This window comes from Electrona antarctica (genome assembly GCF_951216825.1).
Source record: "Electrona antarctica genome assembly, chromosome: 6".
Taxonomy (NCBI): domain Eukaryota; kingdom Metazoa; phylum Chordata; class Actinopteri; order Myctophiformes; family Myctophidae; genus Electrona; species Electrona antarctica.
In genome coordinates, this window is record NC_136811.1 from 18,923,572 (window position 1) to 18,944,876 (window position 21,305).

Consider the following 21,305-nt stretch of genomic DNA (forward strand, 5'->3'; position numbering starts at 1 on the left):
CTCAATCATTCTGTAGTGGTTGTGTTTCAGACAGGAAACTGGCACCATGCCAGACCACAGATGGAGTCCTGAAGCCACTACATATCCCACAATGCATGCTCATGTTCACTTACACTGAGCGTCTCTCAAATCAATGTTGACGGAGAACACATACTGAACTCTTCTACAGCTTCTACCATAAGCAATACCCAGCTCACGCATGCACCCACACGCACGCACGCACGCACGCACGCACGCACGCACGCACGCACACACGCACGCACACACACACACACACACACACACACACACACAATGTCTTACCTTTAGTGAAGTCCAGAGCCATAGAGTAAGACAGAGTTACGACAACTCCGTTCACTTCATGGCGCCAGTCTTCTACATGGACTTCTATTGGCGAATAGGTACACCGGAAGTTTATGGAATGCATTGTCTATGGGCTTGCGGGAGTACATGAACCACGTGACCGGGCTGTTTTCTGCCCCCTCAATGTCGTAACTCTGTCTTACTCTATGGCTCTGGTGAAGTCATCCCTTCTTGTTCTTCTGTTTAGAAGTCCGTGGTTTTAATAACATCATGGTTGATTCCACCACAATAGTTCACATTCCTCACTAATTGGTAGTGATATCAAAGAGAATAAATGTGCTGCTTGCATCTCCTGGGAGGAGTAGGACTTGGACCAAATCTCCTTCAATTTGTCCCAGACGACTGTGATGTTTAATTGTGTTGGTTTCCATGACAACCAGGAGGAAGATGACACTGTATGAGAGGATGTGAGTGATGTGTGCTCCAACAACCTTTCATCTGTGTTATTAGCACAAACAGCCTAGTTGACATAATGTTAAATATCTGTTAGATTTCTCTCATTTAGACTTCTCACATGGGGTAATGATTCAAGTCAAGTTGTAAATGACTAGGTTGTCACACACAGGCCGTAGGGTCAAACATAACATTGATAAGCGACGCTCCTCTTCCCCAAAAAGTTGAATGATTTTCTTCTTGAAGCCCCCATGGCACTCCATCAAAAATGCTAAAACGTGCTGGAAAAGGAGTACATCAGCATGTCTTTACCATATAAATGCATGGCAGAAAGACACTGGCTGAGCTGGTTGTGGACACGGGCCTTTATGCAGCAACTGGGATGTGTTTCTGTGGGACATTACAGATACTGTCTCTGTCACCTGAGAGACCTGAGAGGCCTGTAGAAGCTTTATAAGGGAACAGGGACACTTTTATAGGTGTTGATACACACTACACTGCTGGGGCCAATGAGCAGTAATGAAAGAGAGTGTGTGTGTGTGTGTGTGTGTGTGTGTGTGTGTGTGTGTGTGTGTGTGTGTGTGTGTGTGTGTGTGTGTGTGTGTGTGTGTGTGTGTGTGTGTGTGTGTGCGTGTGCGTGTGCAGCTCCTACGTTTGACTATGGAGACATGCCTTCTCCTCTGGGTGAGACAGAAACCACCATCACCGTCCTGCTTCGCCCTGCTCAGGGTCGAGGAGCTCCTGTAAGGTGAGCATGCAATTTTCTCTCTCTCTCACTCACACACACACACACACACACACACACACACACACACACACACACCACCACCACCAACCTGCATCACTGCATTGTACGTCTACATTTGTATTCAACAGTGTTACGAGCAACAAATCACTTTCATTACTTATACTCACTAAAATAATAATTTACTTAAAAAAAAAATACTATTCATGTACTGTATTAGCAGTGCTGTTTACTTAATCTTCTTAATTTGGTTAAAGTAAATTACCTGTAACTGTATTATCCTGGTTACTACTACTTGTATAAAAATCCTGTTTTCAGAATATTTTTTTTCAGAAGAAAGAAGTGGATGATTTTTTTGTTGGAGTGTGCTCCATCATTCGTAGTTGTTGTGAGAAGAGAGAGGATAGAGGTAGGGTAGAGCAGGAGACGTATTTTAGCAGTGATTTCAGAGAAGAGAACGTTAGATCTGTGTATGAACTTAGTGGCAACTGTTTCTTTCATCCAGACATGCAGTGTTTAACAACTTGAAGCATAATAATACATCAGGAAGAAACATTTTGTACTTGCTCATCCAATTATAGCTCTGCTCAAAGTCAAAGATGTAATCCGCCAGGGAAACTGTCTTTGAAATATAATTGAAATGTGAATATGTCTCATAGCCTGTCTACCCTGGTTGAATATGTCTCATAGCCTGTCTACCCTGGTTGCACCGTGACGCAATTACTGGACTTTATTCTATCCTTTCTCTCCATTGGTCCTGTGCCCTTCATACACGCACAGAACCCCAAAACATTGTCATCACATGACCCAGACACACAGAAAGATGGAGGTACATGACCCCCCCCCCCCCCCCCCCCTTCAAATCAACTCATATAAGAATTGTGGTCCAAAAATAAACAAACTGTCTGCGATTTTGTCGGGAGGTGTCTCTGTATTTTTTACGACAGTCAACTTGATACAGTCTGTTTCTAGCAAAAATGTTACTGTTCAGTTGATTTGAGTGAAACGGCCGGGATGATTTGTTTATTTTTCAAACACAGTTCTTCTATGTGGGATGGGGATTTTAATTCAAATAAATAAGTACACAAACCCGTGGACTTAGCGCCCTCTAGCGATATTGACGTCAGACTTTGGTGCTCTAAACAGGCTGTGATTGGTCTGATTGTGATGTCTCCAGTACGTACCAGGTGGTGGTTGAGGAGGAGAGCAGCAGGAAGGTGAAGAGGGAGCTGGGACTTCAGGAATGCTTCCCGTTGCCCATGTCCCACGGCGAGGCGTTGGCGCGGGGGACACCACACTACTACACGGCCGAGCTGCCCCCCAGCAGCCTGCCAGAGGCCAGCCCCTTCACAGTGGGAGACAACCACACCTACAACGGCTACTGGAACACACCGCTGGACCCCCGTAAGAGCTACCTGGTCTACTTCCAGGCCATGAGCAACTTCAGAGGGGTGAGTGTGCCTTTGTTTGTATTTGTCTGCTTTAAAGAGTTAACTGATAGATAGTGATACAACCCTGAGTGTGCGTCTATTTTTTATTTTTCAACCCTAATTATCTTAGGGTGTCAAGAAAAATGTATCTGTTCTCCTACTCCTTGATCTAATGGCTGCATTTGATACAATTGATCATACAATTTTAATACAACGTCGGGAAGGCCGGTACAGGCAGAACTTTTGTCAACATAGCTGACTGATTCAGACAAACACAACATCGGTTCTGGTATTCCACAGGGCTCAATTCTTGGTCCTCTGTAAAGTAGTTTGAGCTGCATTCCATGTCATGAAAGGTGCTATACAAATATAGTTTTATATTATTATTAGTAGGACGCCTGAGTGCGAGAAGCGACCTCGGCCAAGTAGGCCTACTTGTGCACGAGCAGAGCGTGCAACTTATCTCTCAACACTACAATGGGTTCTAAATATTTTAATGGGTAGAGCAACGGACTTGAACTCATGCTTCCTTCATGCCTGAGTGTCCAAGTTGCTCCTTTACACCTGACAGGGGGGTCCAAGTTGCTCCTTTACACCTGACAGGGGGGAGTTTCCCTGGTTGGACGTAGCGCGTGGAAGGAACACGTTATTCCAACCAGTTCCTTTCCCCTCCATCAGGCGCCCCGGCCGGCCAGGGGGAGGCAGTTTAGAGACCAGGATTACTGCATGTTTTTGTGAGGGTACCTACCTACCCTAGGGGACACGGGGAGAACATGCAAACTCCACACAGAAAGGCCCTTTCACCAACCTCGCCTCGGGTATGGGCACTGATGACGCGGAGGAGGAAACACGCCGCCAGCACCCACAGCGTCCCGAGCGGGAATCGAACCCAGGACCTTCTAGCTGTGAGGCGACAGCACTACCAACTGTGCCACCGTGCCCCTACAGCTTAATATTATTCTGTAATGTGTGATTCACAGTTATTTTGTGTGCACATTTGATATTATGGAAAAGAGTATCTTTATAATCTTATGTCCCTGATTTCAACATGCGTTAGAATTTAAAACGCCTGTAGTGTGAGCTCTAAGTAGCACACTCACAGCAGCAGGATTAAAAACATTACTCCCACCAGTCATATACATTAATATGTCATTGATTCTGCAAATATAAATAATTCTGAGCTGGTAATGAGGGGAATATCTGTATTTATTAATGCTCTGTTTGATGTTTTAAGGCCAGTTGCCTTGTAATTCTTTAAGCACTATTTATGCTTGGGGGTTGTGTGATGAAACTATTATTCTACTGGTAGTGCAACTAATTTGTAACATTGTGTATATATGTGTGTCCCAGTGCTTTAATTCTGTGCAAACAAAGTACGTCTGGGACAAGGAATTACTGGCATGAATTACTTCAGCTAGTAAGTCTCCTGGAATTAATGGAAGCGAGCTGGAATTACAATGTAGTGGCCACACTCTCCTTTTTTCATATCACAGCATCGTTTCCTTCATTCTTTCATTTCCTTCATCTCTTCCCCTCTATCCCTCCTCGTTCCGTTCTTTCAGGACCTCATCTTCTCTTTTCTTCACTTGCTTTCTTTCACTTGTTTTCCTGTCTCTTATTCCCACTCAGCTGAGCTCATTACACAGTGTGACGAACACCTTCCCCTGCAGAGGGAAAGGAGGCTGCATCCACATGGGTCTGACTCACAATGGAACCAGAAGCATGGTGTGCAATCTCTGCAGCCCTTGGCTAGAGAGAGATGATACCTCAGTCAAATATTGATATAATGTAATAATGAATTATTCATGTTTTTCATTCCCAAAGAATCTATTATCTACTTGTAGACTTTATGAATAATTAATGCCCAATAGTATTGAATTGGTCCAGGAGCCACCGATCGTAATACTCCTCCACGGTGCATCAACATCATGAAAAGCTTTGGGTGGATGGGTCTTTTTGGGCTGATTTGATCCAACTAGATTGGTGGCAGATTATAATCCTACACCTTCAATCCCATTTCTTGATTTATTGAATACTTTATTAGTCAGAAATGTAACCAGCACATAGTACTGTCTGACATTAAGGCTAAAGGGATCACACAAAAAAAGTCCTGGAAAATAGATGCTTTAATATTCACACCCTGCGGCGCATGGAGCTCAGCCGTTCCTCAAACATTTGGGTCAGAGTTTCCGTTGGTCTCTGTGATTATCAGTTGGGAATAAATGCATGCAAGGTTTTTTTTCCCCCAGCCGCTTGACTTCCATGAACTCTGCCAACAGCGGGTTGCTTTCTGATAACGGTACTGTTTCTTTTTCCGTATTTTTCATTGAAAATCCATACATCACAGCACAGCAGGGCTGCTCGTCTGCAAACACAGGAATGCGTTTCCGTCCCAGTGGACAAACACACGGTGGGAGTGCAGTGTGAGCACTTCACACAAGCAGAGCGCTGAGCGTAGGATTATGAAGGGAAGACCTGGCTTTACCAGCGGATGGGATTAGGTTTTGTTTTGCCTGGCAGGGGGCCAGCTAGCTGGCGCCCATGAGCCACAGTGAACATAGGGGCACAGTGGCACATCCCAGCCCCCACCTGACCTACAGTAGCTCTGCTGCTATGGATGCTGGTGGCTCCCACCACACATACAGCTGGAGACATTATTAGTTAGATGATCACAGAATGTTCCTAAATGCCTTCTTGTGTTACACAGCTTCTTACTTTGATCAATATGCTGTATATGTTTCCCTGCTGGTTGTAAAATAATGAAACTAAACTGAATAGTAAGCTCATTAAATTCAGGTCATTTAAGTTTATAAATGTCTTTGTGGAGGCAACATCACAACTCATCCTCAAAAACATTAGTTTATAAATGTCTTTGTGGAGGCAACATCACAACTCATCCTCAAAAACATTAGTAGAAACAGTAGAAATGGTGTGAACAGACATAATATTTGCCATTTTCCTGTGCTAATTATCTTCACACTTTTAATTGCTTTGATTGATGAAACTCTTGAAAGGTTGGGGGATTCAGTTACTTTGAAGGCATCAGCATGGGCTTCCGTTAATCGTGCAACGCACGCACGCACGCACGCACGCACGCACGCACGCACGCACACACCTTGCATGTTTACGTTTCCATATGCGATTTTTGGGGGGGCAATTGCACCCTTCCCCCACACCCCCCTGGCAACACCAAGTCTCTCCAGTGGGGGCAGCACAGAGCTGTGTTTATGATGTCTGCTTTGATCATTTCAAAGTTGCCACAGGCCTATTCCCCCCCGAGATAATAACCAATGTGTATTATTATTAATCCTGATTCTTTTCCTTCCAAAAACTGTACATGTAAGTGTTAATAGCTGTATTTACAGTATGTAAACAGCTCATTAAAATACTGGCTTTGAATTTGTCACCACCCACTTGCATTCCCCACCCTGCTCCCTTTGACAGTCTCATCAAAGCACTTCTCTCCCTGTCCGTCTGTCTCCTTTGCCAAGTAGAAAATAACAATCTTTATTAACACATGTCGATAAAAACGGCTTCACAACAAGAGTTATGCAGTAACTAAGACAATACTTGCATGGAGTTCCACATTATCTTAACTGTATATTTCCAGGTTCCCGTTTCTCATTGACGCATGCAGCTTACAATGAGGAAACAAAATACACAGACAAGACATCCCAGTACATATTTATCACATGGGGTGGTATACATAATTAATGAGATAATTAATTCAAAACTCCCAAAACTCCCACTTGAGCACAGCAAGTGGGATAGGCCTGTTCTGTACTGCCACCAATCCATCCATCACCTGGCTGATCTATCCTCATCTGCAGGAAATAGAATGTGCTCCGCCTCTCTCCTCCACCCCTTCTAATGGTTATTAATAGCGTTGATAATTTATTGACTTAGTTGAGTGACAGATCTGGAGGATGTCAGCTCTGAGTCGCTGCAGTGGGAGCTTCATGTCACCACTTTGCGTCCATCACACCAGCACAGACGGCCACACATTGACATAGTATATCTATGTATGGTCACTCTATGAATCATGTGGTTCTCATGGCAAAGTGAGGAATCCTTTTGCCTCTTATTTCTATTACTTCTGCAGCATTTTGTGCCTGTTCTTCTGGGAATGCAGAGGAGTAAAAGTGTGTTTTCATGTAAAAGTGTTATATCTTTGCGGCATGCAAGTGTGCATTTACTGTACATCTGAGGTTGGTAGAAACAGCCATCTGTTTTAGAGAGATTGTTGTTTTCTATAAAAATCTTCTGTTCCTGCACCATCACTGGATTAAGACATGGTTTAAGAGGACGTGGGCCCAAAATGGATTTTCAATTAAAAATGACAATTTAGCGACAGTTTGAGGAGAAGTGCTTTTGCTCGTTTCTGGGCGAGTGGATTTGCATAATTGTCCCATAATGCCTGAATTAGCATCTGTAAATCTTAATTGTATAATGTGTCTCCTCCTAGAGGTGGCGGTGATGGAATTAGATTATGGTCTCTTATCCCGTTAGTGTTTAAGGTCCTTTTGCTAACGTCCTTTAGAGATGACATCTTTCCAAATACAGCAGACCAAATTAATTCCCTTTTGTAGTGGCATTTCATTGGTCTGAATAAGCCTCCCTTTCTTTCAGCTCTCATCATTTATTTAAGTCTCTCTGTTCTCTCAGTCAAATACAATAGCTACTCCGGTTTGTATTTCCACTCATTTAAAGTAGCTGTATTGGTTTCTGTCCTCAGACTGATGATCCCAGCTGATGCCTCTGTGTGAGAAAGCCGCTACAGTGTAATGAAGGAATCCTTACAGATATCAGTCTAGCAGTCTTTTCTTTTGTGACTATTGCTACATTTGCCTTGTCCTTTTCAAGTAAGAAAAGGGAAACATTCTAAATGCTGGACTCTTTTATCATGTGTGTCTCCTAGTCCTATGCAGAATGCAAAGTGTCACCAAGCCCTCTGATCACCATGCTCTCCTTCTCTTTCAGGAAACCAGAATAAACTGCATCCGTATCGCTCGCAAAGGTAATTCAACTCCTTTATTGTTCATCTAAAATGTGACCTTAAATGGAATGTCTCTTCATAGAATAAAGTATCAGAGAGCTTGAAACTTAATTCATACTCTGTAGTGCCATAATGTCGCTTGCCGGCATGACCTAATCTTAGTTAGTCATGTCAGTTAATAACACATGACATGATGATGCTTTTTTAGTTGGAAAATCAGTTATTATCGGCAAATAGAAATAATTCTTTACTGGCTCTTTGTTCCAACTAAACAAAGAGGAGGAATGTTTTAGATTTTTTTTTATTATATTTATTTTCATCTGAGCGTCTGTTCTTTTTTTACAGTGATATTTTGAGAAAAAGGGCATGAGGCAGAGAGTCTTTCATCCCGCTGGCTTGGGGTCAGATTCTGGGACACACAATATCAAAGACAGTTCCTGTGTTCCTGCCGGCAGAACGTTAGACGGCTACGTCTGAGAACTCTGACCTTTTCTTGATCTAGAAGGGTCCTCAAGATCAAAACAGAGGCAGTTGAAGTTCTGACTTGCAGCTATGACTACCCTTCCTGTAGGACTCAGAGTAGCCTGAAAGAGCCCTGTACTTTTCTGGGCATAGAGGGGTGGAAATACTAGCGTTGGAAACCGCCGCCGCCGACTTCCTATTGGTTCTCCAACCTAAAAGACCGCCTCCCCTCCCCAGTAGAACGCAGCAGAGAACACTGACGTCACCAAAGTTGGAGCGACGTTATTGGTTTAGCCATATACAAGGTTCACTCCCTTCCTATGCCATGTTTCCTGCTTGGCTCGCCCAGGCTTTTTTTTTTTTTTTTAACAAAACGCCTGCGGTTTCCGAGGCTAGACTCAGAGAGACAGGGAAATTTACTTAGTCCTGATGACAGGACTCAAAGCTCTCAGTGTGAATAACAGTCATCTATGCATACAGTAGTTCTCACAGCAGTGCTACTGTACAGTAAGCGTAAGAGTCTTGTCAGTAAATGGACTCGACTTTTACTGTTTTTGTGGCTGAAAAACAGAAGAGACAAAGCTCCACTCGAGCGTGAAGCTGAGAGACAAGACTTCAACCCCACGCTTCACTCCATCTGACACACACGTGCACACACACACACACACACACACACAAACACAAACACACACACACACACACACACACACACACACACACACACACACACACACACACACACAGTCAATGAATGAATAAAGAGCTGCGCAGAGTGATTTTCAATTAGAAGCTATGACAGGTCAGAGTGTATTTAGTTTCTTTGGATCTGGTGGTCTCTGTACGATTAACATGCCCCCTGCATGACGGGGGTCCTGAGACGTTACTATCACAGGCAAAGTGGAGGCAAATGATTTTGGCTCGGATAACAAAGCTGAAGATTACATTTCAACTTCCAGGTGACAGTTTAATTAAGGATCCTCTGGCAGGCCCGACACAACAATAGACCTTCCATTTCTACTCTTAAGTGCCAATTTCCACCAGCAGGCAGCCGGCAGTTGCATGGATTCATGTGAAAATCTATTTCATGCTCGTGTTTGGTTTAATAGAAATTCTGGGGCTAAATGCAGCAGTGCCCGTCTTATCTGTCTAAAATGTCAGAGAACTTAAATTGATTTCAACCCCTTCTACGTTTGTAGCATCTGCAATGTACTCCTATATCACTCAAGTCATTTGAAATGAAGTTCCAGTAATCAGTTGCACAGCAGGCTGTGAGCTCGCTCCTCTAACTCTGTCTGGATGAAGAAGCTCACGGTCACACCAGAGCCTTTTGTTGTTCTCAGTCAGCCAGCAGTCTGTCACAGATACCAGGACACCTTGGGATGCTCACTGTCACTCTGTGCAAAGGCAAACCATCAACCTTCATCTTTGATCTACAGTGGGACTGTCCAGATCTTCACCAATAGAGCCACTGTGGAAAGAAATCTCGTCAGATTTACAGTTTACAAATATGCGTTTATGCAGACACTCACTTGACTTAATTGGAAAATTGGAAAAAGCATGAACACATATGTATAGTGCAGAGCAGAGGTCGTCGGATAAGCCTGACCCCGAAATACCCGATGGTCCGACTGGGGCATACCCGTTTCGGTCCATTTTCAATAAGTGACTCAATAAGGGTTGGAAATGGTGCCGTTTTGTCTCGGGTCTCGGGGTTCATTAAAACCCGAGTGGCGCCGCAGACGAAACTAAGCACTATAGTGCACTACAAAATGCAAACAAAAGTGTTGCCACAACATAGCTCTAAACTAGAAATGCCAACTTGCACCTTGCACACAAGTAGGCCATGTATGGCCTACAATAATAATAATAACTAGAAAAAGTGCCCTTCTGGGCACAGGTCTCCACCAGGAGGATAGGACTGTGAGATGTTTAGGAGTAATATAAACATGTTTTTAGTTTTTTGCAACAATTTTCTTCATTTTGTTGAGGAAATGCAGAGCCAGATCACCCAGAGCATCTCTGAGGATAGAATTCTGGATGAGCAGGACATGTGCAGCATTTTGAACGAAACGGGCCACTCCTGAAAACTTTGGAAGGCAATGTTAGCCAATCAGTGTAGAATCTGAGAAATCCAACACTCGTCTTGATCACATGACTACAGAGATCATGTGTACCGATTTGCGTGAGATTTGGATGAAATCTGTGCTACTAACATAAGCAATGTGTTTAGTTTAGTTTAGTTTATTTAAGATCCCCATTAGCTGTTACACCTGGCAACAGCTATTCTTCCTGGGGTCCTCACAGAATAATATACATACAATTTTTTTTAAAAATAAAAACAACATATATCACAAAAGAAAAGGAAAAATAAATACATTAAAGCATAACAACTACGGTTAGTGCATTCACTCTAGATTACATTAACTGGTATATTGACATATTTACATATTTAGCAGAAATCGGCCTCATGGTGGCGCTATAACCGGCAGATGTGGAGGGATGCAGGGACAATGTTTTTCCATGGCCTCTAGGGAGTGCGCATACATAAGTTGTATACAGATTGATGCAGTTATAGCTAAAAACAGGAATTGGCCTGTTATAGCGCCACCATGAGGCTGATTTGGGAAAAGAGTGACATGTCGTCCTCGGCCTAGTGGAAATGTGCGTGTATAATTTCACGGAAATTGCACACTGTGTTTGTGATTTGTGGCATTGTGTTCGAAACGGACCAATCATGTGAGCTTTGGAAGCCAATATTAGCCAATCAGGATGGAAGATGGGAAATGGTGCAGATCCGTGTTGATCACATGACTATGAAGATAGTGTATGTATACCGAATTGTGTGATGTATGGATAAAATGTGTACGAGTAATCTACAGAAATGTGTTTTGCCTAAATCGGCCTCATGGTGGCGCTATAACAGGCCGTTGAAGAATATTTGGGGAAGAGGTTCGTCGTTGGCGTCCAGGGAGTGTGTGTGCGAAGTTTGGCCTGGATCGGGCCAACGGTGGCGGAGATTAGCTGGTAACAGACGGACGGAAGGAAGGAAGGATTGAAGGACGGACGGACACACACACGGACGGAGTGCAAAACATACTCTCTCCCCATGCCTTCGGCCTGGTGGAGACAATAATTTTAGTGATCTGTACAAGAAAGTTGTTGACCAGTAGAGTATTTGTCAAATAGTGTAATACCTCTACAGAAGGGATGCAGTACTTAGTTCAGACTAGTCATTGGTCCGACAAACGACAACCTACTGTACCTCAAACCCTAACCTAACCATAACTGCAAGCACGGGAGCAGTGCATGTCGCATGTCCGACATGAAGTCAGTGTTCAGATGTGACATGGTCCATGTGCTGTACCACACAGCAAATCACATGCTATCACAGAGCATTGTCTTACAACATCCAACACCCTCAAACTAGTGTTAGAGAGAAAACATTTTACTTATTGTCCTGACATCCAGGGTCCAGATTTTCATATCGTCCCACTTTCAGTGCTATTTGGGCTGAGGCCGATCTAATGCCCCTGGCTGCCGATAGAGAAGGCTAAAACATGGCTCTGTTTCCCCGTTCTTCTGCCCCAGATCTGCTTCAGCCCCAACAGGCTGCTAGCTAGCTTGCTAGCGCTCTCCATCACTGGCCCCAGGCCTGCTGTGACTTTGTGCTGCTCTGGAGATTGTTTTGTCTCTTCCAACAGGGCTCAGGAGGGGCTCGTTGCGGGTCTGTCAGGGACTAAAGGACACACTGACACCACTCGGGACAAACTAGACTGGCTTACTGTAGCCAGACACAGAAAAGAGCTTTGTTGTGCTATTAACATAAATATGGAGCTTTATGCCAGTGGAATGAATAACCCACCATTATTATAATGGCAGCAGGGCACCTTGACATGATGACTGTAGCGCTGTGTGGGATTGTGAGCAAAGATTACAACCCACTGTCATTGTTTCAATCCAAAGTAAAAGTAATTTCATACACGTTTTTAAATCAGAATCCTCTATTATAACACCCCACCCCCACCAGGCCACCACCCCTGCTTTCATAATCACAAATAATGACAACACAACTATTGATATCGTTTTGGATAGTAATTGCATTTTTACATCTGGAGAGCATATTGTCCAAAACATGTGGCTGGTTAACCCGGTAAGACCCAACGATGCTTCTCGGTAACATTTTAATTTTAATTTCTTTTTTTTTCCTATTCTTTTTTCACCTAAACATCATCATTGATGTTCATTGTTTAGTCTTGCAATGCCATTGGTCATGATATTTGCATATAAATACCCCCCACAGAGGCACAAATTTACACAACTTCAAAATCTCTGGACTCAGTGTTAACATACGAGGCCGGTTAACACACTGTAGTAAGGCCAGTTACCACACAGCTTACTTCAGGTCAAAAACACCTTTTTCCCTGCTATATATTGGCTACTGTCTCCCCTTGGATCTCCAGACACCTTCTCCCCAGTGCGGTAGAGCCATTGTCTTTTAAATATCGACGACTTGAACAATGGGCTGTCTGGAGGTGTCCCCCACTCCTGTGGGGGAGAACGGGTGACAGGGGCCAGTTTGACCAAAAACGAACAGACAGAGATGGTATATGGTGGCATATAATGCCTAAATTCATATTTAGAAAATGTTTCAGATGAAAAAAAAGAGATGACTTAATTGAATATTTAGGAAAGGTCATGGAAGGGGAACCTTCTGAGAGCTTCATGGGCAAATAGCCTATAATCAATTTCAAAATCTCAAAATGGGTCAGAAAGACCTCAAAGACACTCTAGTGTTAAGACTCATCTGTGGCTTCAGCGTGCGGTTAGGGTATGGGCTAGGGTAGGGTCAAGGGGGTGGCGGAGTATTACGTATCGGCTGTTAGTACATCGGACCAAAGATATGCATCCCACACGCCCCGAGGTTGTGTATTAACTCTCTCTCTCTCTCTCTCTCTCTCTCTCTCTGCTAGCGGCCTGTAAGGACCACAGCAGGGCCCTGGAGGTGTCCCAACACTCTGACGAGATGGGGCTGATCCTTGGGGTGTGTGCCGGAGGGCTGGTGGTCCTCATTCTTCTGCTGGGAGCCGTCATCATCATCATCAAGAAAGGGTGAGTGGCGCTCAGCTAGTCTGTATGCTGTTATATATTTGCATATGCATATATGTTGGAATAGGCTCTTCCAGGGACTACAAAGTATATTTTTATCTCTTCTGCAAGTCACCTGAATGGCGTCCACCTGCAGTATGGTTGCACACCAGCCATTTCATCTTGCTCTCTTTTATTTGTATTATTGTGAAATATCTCTCTTAACAGTCCCCTAATTATTGTCTTCTATTAGCTGTACTCTGTGAAAGGATATCATTGTTAGATACTGGAAGCACAGCTAGCCTGTATTGTTTCCAATCCGTTATGCTGCACCAGAGATACCAAGCAAGTTTATCTGAGTGTGAAGTATTTAATTAAAGGCTGATTCAATTCAATTAGCCAGTTAATTACACCCACCAAGCCGCGGTCTGACCCTTAAATGAGACGGTAATTGGTAGGAAAAGGTGTGCTTTTAGAGATTATTAGCCAGTGATCCCAAAGCTCTAGCTTTCTAACTATTAGTCAAACAGAGCTAGGGGTAAGAGGAGGCTTTTAATGTGAAATCCTTGTTTTGCATCAGATGCTTAACTTATAATGATGCATTACGACATAGCGTCTAAAATATGACAGAAAAATACTGTATGCATGGCCATTTTGGGAACATGCTAAACTACATAATCACAGAGATTTGCTTTGCTCTGCGTCTTAGTCAGCTGTAACCATGTGCCAGCCTGAGGAGGAAAGTCTAGATTCTAGAATAAGATGTTCTACCACAAATTAAATGATCATGTGAAATTCCAACTGACACTACATGCCAAGTGAGAGATGGCTGAGGGCTCTGGTAATCATTATCAAACATGCTGACCTCACACGGCATACTGTTGACGTTAGCGTTGACACTATAGTCCCCACATTAGTCTGGACCGCTGTCCAATAAGCTGCCAGTTAGTTCTCAGACAATTGATCGCCAAATGTGCTTCTGGCATGAAGCCACGTATGTTCATTAACGTTGAGAGTTGAGACGGCGCTAAAGGAGAAAGGAGAGACGTGTTTCTCTGCTTTGGCTGTGATTGGGACTGTCAGTGCCTTGCTTGCTATAATGCTGTATATATGCATGTGTCACATGCATCCAAATGGTTCCCATCTCCACTGAAATCAATGCATCCCTGCTTCAGCCCACAGCTGGCATTGCTTGCAGCTTACATTCTCTTCTTTCTCTTGATTTTCTTATCTCTCCTCCTCCTCTCCTCTTCTTCCTTTTCCTCCTCTTCCTCCTCCTCCATCCTCACACTTCTCCAGAAGGGACATCTACTCTTACTCTTACTATCCGTAAGTGACCGTTTTTTTTTTTTTTTTTTTAGTTTTCCATCATATACATGCTTGTGCAAATGGCTATCATCCACTAAAGTTGCAGCTAGGGTCGGTGGTTGCGAATTATTATGAAATGCATTCTTCATCGTCTCCTTTCCTCCCCTCTTATACTCACTCCGTCCCTGACATCCACTATCTCCTTCTCTCCTTTCCTTTTTGTCATGCTGTCTCCCACGGCTCCTTTCCTACTCTCTCTGAAACTCTGTGTCAGTATCTCTCTCTCCTTCTCTTTCTCCTTCTGGTCCTTCCATCCCTCCTCCTTCTCTCTCCATCTTTATTTGATAGGAAACCAGTGAACATGAATAAAACACCTATTAGCTACCGCCAGGAGAAGAGCCATATGGGCTCTATGGAGCACAGTTTCACAGACCAGAGCACCTTGCAGGAGGATGAGAGGATGGCACTGTCTTTCATGGACGCACACACCTGCTCGGCACGCAGTAAGACGCACACACACACACACACACACACACACACACACACACACACACACACACACACACACACACACACACACACACACACACACACACACACACACACACACACACACACACACTTTCATTCGCAAGGTGTGCCATTTTTATTTTTTAAGTGCAACACCTTCATACAGTGTCAGATGCTGGCATGGATCATCCATCAGTTTGTACTGCCGTTGATAGTGTGGTGTCTATCAGAGAACCATTCACACCTGAACCATTCTGATAGAATGGTTGAAACAACCAAAGTACCGACAAAGTACCTTCACCCAGACTTTCCCTTCATGTTCTTTTTTTATTTGTTTAACTAGGCTCACTAGGCCTCCACACCGCGGAAAGCCTATTTTTTTTAACTGTGTGCCACAAATGTACGTACTAATATCTGTATGTTTGGGCACCACTGTTTTATCGTTATCCCAAATGAATGCCTAGAAGCCTAGTGTCTCCAGTAGCGTAAGTCAAGTACTGTAAGCCTTATAGGTAGGGACTACCGAGGGAATAAGTTTTGGGAGCATACAGGCTACATCTGTATCCACTGATTCGACTAGACTGCAGAAAACTGCAAAATGAGTTGATCTCATTCTAAAAAGCCCTGTGTCCTGGTCCCTCCTCCCCCTTGCAGGCGAGGCTCGCAGTTCAGTCAACGAGTCCAGCAGTCTGCTGGGAGGCTCCCCGAGGCGTCAGTGTGGACGTAAAGGCTCTCCGTACCACACAGGACAGCTCCATCCTGCCGTCCGCGTAGCTGACCTCCTCCAGCACATTAACCAGATGAAGACCGCTGAGGGCTACGGCTTCAAGCAGGAGTATGAGGTGAGATTCTGAAGTATTCACTGACACTATACAGTATACAGTATGGCCGAATTCACCAAGTATTCAATGACAATGCAAGGTGATGACAATGCAAGTTATTTTTGGGGCTTTTTTTAGTATACAGTGTAGACTGACAGGAAACAGGGAGAGAGTAGGGGAGTGACACTCCCGGTGAAAGTGCAGTGGGTCAATCTAATCCCAGAGAAAACAACATATAGTTAAAATATGTATGTTCATATATTGATACAGTGATTGATTGATTGATTTATTGATTGATTGATTTATTGATTTATTAGTTAGAAATGTGGTACAGTAAGACATAAGGAGTAGTTTACCCAAACATGACTTATTTTCTATCAATTTTACACCACATGAAGCCATGGTGCTCGTCATCAGATTATTAGATTAAGAATGCGGGGGGGGGGGATATATATATATCTCCATGAATCAAGGCTTCATTTGTATTTCTTGGGGTGAAAAAAAATATCACAAAAAGTCATGGGAATACAATTTGCACTATAATACATGGCATCAACAAATACAATGTCCAAAGTTTACATATAGTATACGTATATACTTCAATATAGCTGCATATTGAAGTCATGAGAGTTCAGATATTGAAATCAGAAGTGAAGCATATGGTACAACATGTGTTTTCTTTAGGTGTGGGTGGTGCGGTCTTCCATATAGACTCTCCTTATTGCCTCTGAAATTAATTAGCAGGAGTTAAGAGACATCAGAACACCATGCTGACACTAGACTATGAATAAATCATCCTCATCTGGCCTTAGACCTCTGTCACCATGGCAGTCCTGATGAGTACACACACACACACACACACACACACACACACACACACACACACACACTTATATGCACGCACGCAGGCACGCACGCACGTACGCACACACAGTCACATACACACACCCTACTGACAGCTGAGAGAAGGCGGCTTTACGATTCTCAATGTATCACAAAGTCAGAACGCGTTGCTTCTTGGTAGCAGAGGTTATTTGTCCTGCTCTCCTGCACAAAGCTTGGTGGAGAGAAGAACACTCCTTGTGTGTGGAATGCTTTATTTCAGATACAGGAGGGTCTGTGTAGAGAGACAGGAAACCAAGGGTACAGAGAGAGGAGACACTCGTGCTCACAAGGAGCATATCGACGCTGTCGGCAGAAACCTCATACTGTAGCTATTAGTACTACCTACAAGTTGTGCCGGTATGATCGGTAGATCTGCTATTTTAACTATTTTTGTATTTAAAAGTCTGTTTTTGAGTGGTGTAAACCACTCCTACAACTGGCTTTGTTAGTTTACGTGTCTGTCTGTCTGTTCGTACCAAAAAATGAGCATGGTTGCTATGGTCACCCTGTTCACACGGGTGTGATTTCATTACGTCAGACATTACGTCAGACCACAGCTGACCAGTCTATATAAGACCTTACACCACTCAGTTCACACGGGTGTGATTTTTATAATTATTGAACCAGTACCAAAACGTATTAACAAGAGCCTGTGACTAAATAATTACTACATCCATTGGAACACAGGCTTTTTAAAAAATTATTATTATTTTTTCATTTCCAGAAAAGTAACAGTTTCCACCCAACAGCGGTGGCTGGCTTCATTTATAATGGAGAGAATTATTCTGAATCAAAATACATTGTTCCCAACCTGCTCACAGCTCTGGCACATAATGTATGGCTTTCCTTTGCGTGGCAGATAGTCATTTGGCCGGTTACGCTCTCCTGCTCTTTATATAGAGGTGGATTTAGCTTTTCCACTAAACTATATATATATATATATATATATATAAATAGAGACACGTGTACAGATAGATAAAACATTGGTTCTGCTGTTGGTGTAATAACCTCCATATCCATAGTTGTGTGAGTACAGGGGACACTGTGGTGTCCCTGAATACGGCCTCCTCCCGCTGGGATGATTCTGTATGTGAGAGCAGGAGAGCTCCTGCTCTGTTAGCCATGCTCCTCTGACACTTCTGAAGAAGAGAAAACATTTCACAGTTCTAGTCTGGGCTGCACTCCCTCACGGGCACAGCATACTCCCAGCCCACTCCCCCAAATCCATTTACTGTATGCACACTCTAGTGTTCCTCTCTGTCTACCCTCTCCTGCCAGGTACGGCTCGTTATTTCCCTGTGGAATGCAGAAGTGTGTGTGTGTGTGTGTGTGTGTGTGTGTGTGTGTGTGTGTGTGTGTGTGTGTGTGTGTGTGTGTGTGTGTGTGTGTGTGTGTGTGTGTGTGTGTGTGTGTGTGTGTGTGTGTGTGTGTGTGTGTGTGTGTGTGTGTGTGTGTGTGTGTGTGTGTGTGTGTGTGTGTGTGTGTGTGTGTGTGTGTGTGTGTGTGCGTGCGTGCGTGCGTGCGTGCGTGCGTGCGTGCGTGCGTGCGTGCGTGCGTGCGTGCGTGCGTGCGTGCGTGCGTGCGTGCGTGCGTGCGTGCGTGCGTGTGTGTGTGTGCGCGTCCATGTGCGTGCGCACGAGTGCAGACTGGATAATTAATTGCCATAACGAGTAAATTAACTACTCTAAATGAGAAAAGCCTGAGGAGCTAGCCGAGCCAATGCCCAGCCGAGTGCATTGAAGCCTTTGGCTCTTCTGCCAACTCAGTGCTGTCTGAATTGCATGTCAGTAGTGTGATTATGATCACTGATCATTCTATATGCTCGTCAACATGGTACATGTAAGAGCGTTCTCAACATCAGCCTCAGATGCCAAATGTACCTGACAAACGTTTTTGAGAATGCACTGACTGAACACAACTTTGTGCGCAGCAGCTCTAAATGATTTGGGAGATTATTGAAAACCAGAATAGTGGACAGACTGAGGCCAATGGTTGAGGCACATTTTTACGGACATTTTTAATAGAAACCTTAAGACATACCTTTTTAGCATTGCTTTTAATTAGGTCATAGTATCATTAATCCATGTTTATGTCAAATGTTTTCTTTTTTCCTTTGTTTTCTTTTTCTTTTAATGTCTCTTCTATTTGTAATCTGTGAAGCACATTGGGTTGCACTTGCTGTATGAAATGTGCTATACAAATAAAGTTTTGATTAGATTTTGATTGAAATGGCTCTCCGGAGCCATTTCAATCAAAATGAAATCAAACTTCTTATAGGAGCAAGTTAAGCAACCTATTATTTGTGTCCGGGTAGCTCAGTCCATAGAGCACTCGTCTTTCGACCACAAGCCAAGGTCATGGGTTTTGCTTGAGTGCATTGTAACGGGAATAGACTGGCTGATACCGACAATAAGCTTCTCTCCAAACTACTTACTATTAGCAGATTAATACACAGTCTAATGGGGAGTAGCAGTGGGAGGTCTAGCTGTATCTGTGTGACACTTTCCCTGTTTAAATACTTAACATGCATAAAGCACATAATCACTCCTTATCTCAAAACATTCTCACAACGCTACTGCCCTGTTGATGTAAACCCCGGCTGTGCTTGAGAGATGACTTGCTGATAGGATGTCAGTGTGATAACCGTGAAAAAACTATATTTCTTATCGCACTTAAACAAAAGAAACACAATGCTGAAAAGCCACACTGCGCCTGAGGCTTATCTAAGTTGTCTAAATCATTAGGGGAGGTTCACAAAGCCGCTATCTCCATCATAAGAGTGTATTGTCTTCCACAGAGCTTTTTTGATGGCTGGGACAGCACAAAGAAGAAAGACAAAACCAAAGAGAGACATGATACCTTGACAGGATGTAAGTGACCAGGAGATGTTCTGCCCTTTGTGAAGTAAAACGTCAAATCTCACAGATAAACGACTAGAAAGACTAAGGGGCCGTGTCCAAAAAAACATTTATTCCATTCTGGCATTTCTATGGTAAATAGATACGTGGCAGAGCGCCCTGGGCGGTTCAAGTAGAAAATAGTTAAACTGTTGGAGAGGAACGCTCTTCAATATCATGTTTGATCATCCTGGCTGTGTCTAACAACCAGCTCATTTATGACCTGACCTTGAATCATTACCACGATGTTTACTGTTATTTCTGCTAGGCTGTTTGTGCTGGGGCGCATACGTTGGTCCGACGTGCTAACAGTCCAACATGCGTTGGCGGTCAAGACACATGTGTGGCCAGTTAAGACTCACCCGTGGCGCCGACATGGGTGGCCAGTTAAGACTCACCCGTGGCGCCGACATGGGTGGCCGGTTAAGACACATGTTAACGCTTTTTATGCCCCGGAAATTTTCAAAATAAAGCCCCGCCTTCCATTTCCCCCCATAACCGGGAGGTGAAATGTTGCATTACTACCTCACGCTAATAAGTCTGATCTCTCTTTAGAAGCATTAATATTCCAAACGAGATGCATGCTGAAAGTCAGAAATAAGGACAGAACATCGGCATTCTGATCAAAACCACGGACAGCGCCGTAGATTCAGAGATAATAGCAAGATTTGACGGCCGTAAACAAGGAAGTGAATGGCTGCGCGCACGCAAAACAGCTCCGGGACGGACGAGCAAGGCGTTGCCTAGCAACTGCCGCTGTCAAAAAATAGTGTTTAATATAATTAAAAAGGACCTAAAGACGTGTCCACATGTCCTGGGCCTCCTACGGGTGTAATTATGAAGACGTGTTGACACTCAAAAAACACTCCTTATAATTCCTCTGGACATGATATCCAAAGCCCTTTCTGTGGACACGGCCTCTTATGCTGCTACAGTAACACTAAACCTTTTGTCTAGATTTTGTTATTGTAATATTCCTATGCTGTTTTTCTACCATCTCAGATGACCGCCACAGAGTGAAGCTCCACCCACTCCTGGGTGACCCCAACTCTGACTACATCAACGCCAACTACATCGACGTAAGTCTCACCTACCAACCAATCAGAGTTGTATCGTCACAGTCCACTGAGGTGCTTCTACAGCATGGACACAGACAGGCATGGTGCTACAAAGCATCAACGAATCAATCCACACAAAATAAGGTTCAGAGTCTAATGTGTTGAAACTGTCAAAGGCCTGAGGGGCTGAAACACGTCCGTTTCATGACCGCTACTACTGCAGCACATTCAAATCCCCTAATACTTTATTCTGAGTGCAGATTGTTCAACATTTGATCATTTGTTTTAAGTCTGCATCTGTCTCTGATCTTCTAAGTCATCAGTTTGAGCACCCCAAAATAAAAAAGGGCAG

At 43.7% G+C, this 21,305-nt stretch overlaps 1 protein-coding gene across 4 annotated transcripts in view; it reads left to right on the plus strand.

The window, feature by feature from the left end:
* LOC306924495 (receptor-type tyrosine-protein phosphatase U-like) overlaps positions 1 to 21,305 on the plus strand; it is a 164,963-nt gene that overhangs the window by 113,814 nt on the left and 29,844 nt on the right. For 2 of the 4 annotated variants that reach the window (XM_079503013.1, XM_079503014.1), the window contains exons 11-19: positions 1,402 to 1,504; positions 2,679 to 2,952; positions 7,912 to 7,948; positions 13,360 to 13,498; positions 14,774 to 14,803; positions 15,131 to 15,285; positions 15,947 to 16,134; positions 19,796 to 19,868; positions 20,898 to 20,974. In XM_079503013.1, coding sequence (XP_079359139.1) covers positions 1,402 to 1,504; positions 2,679 to 2,952; positions 7,912 to 7,948; positions 13,360 to 13,498; positions 14,774 to 14,803; positions 15,131 to 15,285; positions 15,947 to 16,134; positions 19,796 to 19,868; positions 20,898 to 20,974 — 1,076 coding nt within the window. The remainder of the gene's footprint in view (positions 1 to 1,401; positions 1,505 to 2,678; positions 2,953 to 7,911; positions 7,949 to 13,359; positions 13,499 to 14,773; positions 14,804 to 15,130; positions 15,286 to 15,946; positions 16,135 to 19,795; positions 19,869 to 20,897; positions 20,975 to 21,305) is intronic. The other 2 variants (XM_079503015.1, XM_079503016.1) reach the window with 1 other exon arrangement.